The 587-nt window shown below is 67.0% G+C and overlaps 1 protein-coding gene across 1 annotated transcript in view; it reads right to left on the bottom strand.

Annotated features, from left to right (window-relative positions):
• Positions 1-587, bottom strand: part of AP5Z1 (adaptor-related protein complex 5, zeta 1 subunit) — a 17,551-nt gene that overhangs the window by 5,386 nt on the left and 11,578 nt on the right. The window contains 1 exon segment of the mRNA XM_014549993.1: positions 188-461. Within this exon segment, the coding sequence (XP_014405479.1) occupies positions 188-461 (274 nt within the window).

The following is a 587-nucleotide window of genomic DNA, read 5'->3' as shown; positions in this document are numbered from 1 at the left end:
CCAGGAGAGCCGGGAGGCGGGCGGGTCAGCCGGGACATAAAGGCAGTTTCAGCCCCTAAAAGAATCGCTCGCCCCCTGGGGAGGAGCCGGGGACAGCTCTGTCCTCAGTCCTCAGAGAGTGAGGGGGAGGGGAGGCCTCAGGCCAGTGGGACCAGGAGGGGAGCCCGTGTGGCGGCAGGAAGACTCACTGGTGCACGCGGGCCGCGTAGCCTGGCACCTGGTAAAGCGAGTCACTTCTCTCCAGGAGCAGCCGTGCCAGCTGGTTGGTCAGGGCCCCGTCAGCGAACTGAGATCGAGAGCGAGAGGCAGACTCAGCCCCCCTCGCGAACACCTGCTGCTGCTCTCGGTTCTGTCCAGGAGGGGACGGATGGCCGGGCGAGAGGGAGCGGGTCAGCCGGGACATAAAGGCAGTTCCGGCCCCTAAAAGAACCGCTCGCCCCCTGGGGAGGAGCCGGGGACAGCTGTGTCCTCAGTCCTCAGAGACTGCAAGGGTCAGGCCTTCAGAAAGGGGGACAGACGGTGTGGGAGGCTCTGTGGGGGGAGGGAGGGCCTGGGAGCACGGATGTGAGACGGAGGGGTCTGGGGCG

This window comes from Myotis brandtii, unplaced genomic scaffold, assembly GCF_000412655.1.
Source record: "Myotis brandtii unplaced genomic scaffold, ASM41265v1 scaffold579, whole genome shotgun sequence".
Classification (NCBI taxonomy): domain Eukaryota; kingdom Metazoa; phylum Chordata; class Mammalia; order Chiroptera; family Vespertilionidae; genus Myotis; species Myotis brandtii.
This window is presented reverse-complemented; position numbering and strand designations above follow the sequence as displayed.